At 31.3% G+C, this 4486-nt stretch overlaps 1 protein-coding gene across 4 annotated transcripts in view; it reads left to right on the plus strand.

The window, feature by feature from the left end:
• LOC106786378 (la-related protein CG11505) overlaps positions 1-4486 on the plus strand; it is an 8218-nt gene extending 3732 nt beyond the window's left edge. For 2 of the 4 annotated variants that reach the window (XM_014747679.1, XM_014747681.1), the window contains exons 8-11: positions 256-1083; positions 3413-3617; positions 3922-4025; positions 4163-4486. In XM_014747679.1, the coding sequence (XP_014603165.1) occupies positions 256-1083; positions 3413-3617; positions 3922-4017 (1129 nt within the window). In that variant the 3' untranslated portion in view covers positions 4018-4025; positions 4163-4486. Of the gene's footprint in view, positions 1-255; positions 1084-3412; positions 3618-3921; positions 4026-4151 lie in introns of all 4 variants that reach the window. The other 2 variants (XM_014747680.1, XM_014747682.1) reach the window with 2 other exon arrangements.

A 4486-nucleotide genomic window follows, 5' to 3' on the forward strand; every position in this document is an offset into this window, starting at 1 on the left:
GATAATGTATTCTGCTCAACATTGCTTACATAATAATTTGATATTCTATAGGATACCACAAAGTATTATGTACAATGCCTAGGAAAAGTCCGTAACATTTTGCTGTTTCCTACATTGCCCAAAAACGCCTGCCGTTGTGAATAATGCCTACGCAGTGTTCATAATTCCGGATTTCTCAAATGATCCGTAACATATATATTAATCTATTTATGTATAGATATTTATAGACAATATATTTATATGTTTAACATATAGAAATAAACAAAGAAATGGTCCTGAAAGAAGTTGTCCAATGGACAGTGGAGGTGGAATGGTACCTATGGGCCGTACATCACATCCCCCAATAAGTGGTGGACCAGTCTCTTTGGCAACGCCATCTCCTACCTTTACATCCAATGTACCTACAATAAAATCCACTCCTGTTTCCTGTCAAAGCGGCACAAAGTTCCATTCCTCCCATGCAGGACTATCTAATACGGAAATGCAATATAACAGTAATCCAACGAAAGGGCCACAAGAAAACGATATACAGACGTTGGAAACTGGAGTCCAATTTCCACGTCATCGTATACATCGCCGGACCAAAGATCAAGATACTATTTCCAAGGCAAACAATAATGCTCTACCATCGATCAGGGAGTCAACTGTCAACAGTAATAACAACACACAATATAATCGAGGGGTACAGTTTGATTTAGAGGCTTCGGCTTTTCCCCCACTTCCTGGCCTAGACGCCGATCTTACGAAAACCCATAATGCGACTATAGAAACAGTTAATAATGATAGCTCACAGTCACAAAACAGACTGTCGGACGTGGTCAAAGGAACAGCAAAACTCAAAAATAATAAGGAAAAAGATCCTTCAGCTAATTATCAACAATTGACAAATAATAGTAGGTCTGCAAGTCCCGGATCAAGCGCTGGTGGACATACTGGTTTATTAGAGGCTAACACTGGTTCTGGAGGTTCGAACACACCTGCCGTAGCTACAGTCTCAAGCTCCAATCAATCTGCTAGCAACACTGATTCCACTGACATCGCCCTCAGCACCATCACCCTTACTCCTCCGTCGTCTCCCGATAAGTGAGTGTGCCTTTATTTATATATATGTGTGTATATCTACGCACTATACGTATGTCTCTATACATGCATAAACAACATATATATATGCAATATATAAACAAAAATATTTGATATATATATATATATAATATGCATACATCAACGCGCACGTATTCGTGTTTATGCGTTAAAACACGGACGCTTCTTTATTTTGATCTTTTTTTCTTAATAAAGAGAAAAATATCATTCAATGACACACACTACAGTGCAACTATAAATTGTTGTCACTGATGATCGAGTCATCTTGTGAATTTTGTATGTGTGCACTCATGTGTGTGTAAGCGCGATCTTAGCACGCAAGTAATGTGCAATCAGTGGGTGGCTATATAGCAACGATACATATATGTCGCATGCGCATTCACACGTGACATACACACATACACGCTCTCCTCATTATATAGAAACAGGCGAGCGCGCGCGCGCATGAATAAAGCGATACAAAATGAAGGTGTGCAAAATTGTGTTTGTATGTTGGTTGTTGTTGCTTTAGTGTTTTCTGTTATATGGATGTAGTTATTATTTTCATTCTTGTTTTCTTTGTATTATATTGATAATCAAGACATTTCATTGTTTCAACATTATATAATATAACGCGCATTATCTTAATGCTTGGAGGAAGGAATTTACATATTTGCTATTTTTTTTTCTCTATAAGATTCCTGAAATTTTAAGAGATCGCAACATTATAATATTACTATTATATTGAGTACATTAAATATATATATATTAGAATATCTAAACAGAGCATGTTAAGACTCAGGTGAATCATTATTAAATTAATTTCTATTCTTTTAAATATATATTGTGGTGGGTTTAATCTTTATAGAAACTGTATTTGGTAATTCCAACGTGCCATTCCTTGTTACAAGATACATTTTTATAGTGACTTTGTTTAAAGGAGTTTGCACAAATTTAATTAATTTTTCATGGGAACTGCATAATTTTCTTTTCTTTTTTTTCTCCTTTTTTCCTTTTAAATAAAATAATTGCATGCATCAAATATAGAAGGCACATAATTGACATTTTTTTCTGAAACTCGGTACAATACAGTATTGTCATAAGGATATTGTTCTTAAATATGGTATTATAAACATCTGTTATTAAGTTATTATACAATGGGCATATAACTTTTGTAAAAGTGTGTGAAATACTTAAGAGACGTTAAATGAAATGTGCATATAATCTGCATGAAAAAAGTATTCACTAGAATTTGGCAAGGCAACTTTATTGTTAATCTTTTTTTTTTGATCTCTTTCAAATTCTTATGATTTCGTTTATATGAATTCACACATTTCAAGTATTTCCATGTATGTGTATATATGTATTTTTAATTCTTTTATTTACTTTAATGAATCAACAGAAAGTTAAGTAATATGTCCTGTTCATTTAATTATTTTCTCTTATTTACTATTACCACCACAATTACCATCAACAACATTACCACTGTCACTGTCACTGTTACTGTCACTGTCACTGTCACTGTCACTACCGCTGGTGCCGGTATTAATAATGATATTATTATTACTATTTGACAATGGTGATAATGATGATGTCGATAATTATAAGAATAAGAATAATAATAATGATGATGATGATGATGATGATGATGATGATGATGATGATGATAATGATAATGATGATGATGATGATGATGATGATGATGATGATGATGATAATGCTGCTGATGATGATGATGATGATGATGATGATGATGATGATGATGATGATGATGATGATGATAATGATGATGATGATGATGATGATGATGATGATGATGATGATGATGATGATGATGATGATGATGATAATGATAATGTTAAAGTAATATTATTATTATTATTAATTATTCACACTAGTGCTGGTGCTAGTGAAAATGTTTAATATTAGTATTATTAACATCATTATATTGTTTTAATTATTTAGCTAAAAGTTAATTTTAAAAAAGCAATTTAATTACGATCATAGTTTTTAATATAATAATATGTTATATCATTTTTTTTACTCACACACACACACACACACACGCGATAATATGAAAAAAAAGAATATAACTCTATAGATTTTCATTGTCAGTAAAGGTAAATAAATGTACGTATATTGGTTCGTTAACAATGTGTTGCAATTTTGCACAAACCTGTTCCCTTTTTTTATAAATATGTTAATAATAATAATAATAATAATAATTTAGTGCATGGTTTTCTAATTTATATATCAACTATTCTCTCTCTTAGTTGTTTATCGTAATTAATATCTATGTATATATATATATATTGTACTTATGCATGCTCAGGTATTGTTCTTTCTTACTGAAATGCACCGCTGACAGATCTATAAAGACTGATGAAATGAATATGATGAATGGTGTGGATGAGGCCATAACTACAAACACAAATGCAGCAGAAGAGTCTGATCCAGTGACCAGGTGCGCTTGTAACATCCCTACTGCCTCACAGAATTCCCAGTTACATACTGGAGTTACATCTGCCTTTTCCTTAGTAAGTATTTTTGTTTTTGTGTGTTTAGTGGTAATATTCTTCTTGTTATCCATAGAATCGCATTCATTATTATTTCCAATCTTATAAGCCACTTTCTCTCTCTCTCTCTCTCTCTCTTCTTTTTCTTCTTTTTTGTATGCATTTGAATTTAATCTCTCTATATAAATAGTAATAGATTTTTGAAAATGTCTATTCTTTTTTTATTTTTTATTATTTTTATATAAAAAATATTTTATATATATAAACAGTAAAAAATTAAATATTTAATTTCATTATTATGTGTTTTTGTTTTTTATTACCTTAGGATGTTACGAAGCCAAGCTATGCTCAAGTAGCACAACATTGTCGTGACTTACCTTGTACAAAACATAAAACAGATGAAAAAGATGGAAACATCTAAACTATTAAGTGAGTAATATTTACGTATGGATTTCTGTTCGTTTGTTTGTAGATATAAAAAATTTTAGATTTAACACCATGTATATGTATATACCTAGTGCATGAAAACAAAATTAAAAAACAATATAACATTAGTATATTTACAGATACTGCTACAATGAATTTCAATTTAGCTATATTACCATTAATTTGGGTTGAGTGCATTGAATGAATGCACTACTGCTTTCATCCTGTTAAGTGGATGTGGTGGAAATGAAGAAAACTTTTTACATTGTACAGTGATTTTGCCTACTATGAATGTGTATTAATTAACTATGAATCATAAACAAATTATTTCGGGAAACAGCGATTACCCATACATTTAAGAGTTATGTTTATTGGCAGAACAACATGCTGCATAGACGAATATTGTTATTGTTTTGGTTCTGTAATTTTGGAGGTACATATTTGTTAGCTTGTAAAAATATTAA

This window comes from Polistes canadensis, unplaced genomic scaffold (genome assembly GCF_001313835.1).
Source record: "Polistes canadensis isolate GaletaPanama2010 unplaced genomic scaffold, ASM131383v1 scaffold_72, whole genome shotgun sequence".
NCBI classification, from domain to species: domain Eukaryota; kingdom Metazoa; phylum Arthropoda; class Insecta; order Hymenoptera; family Vespidae; genus Polistes; species Polistes canadensis.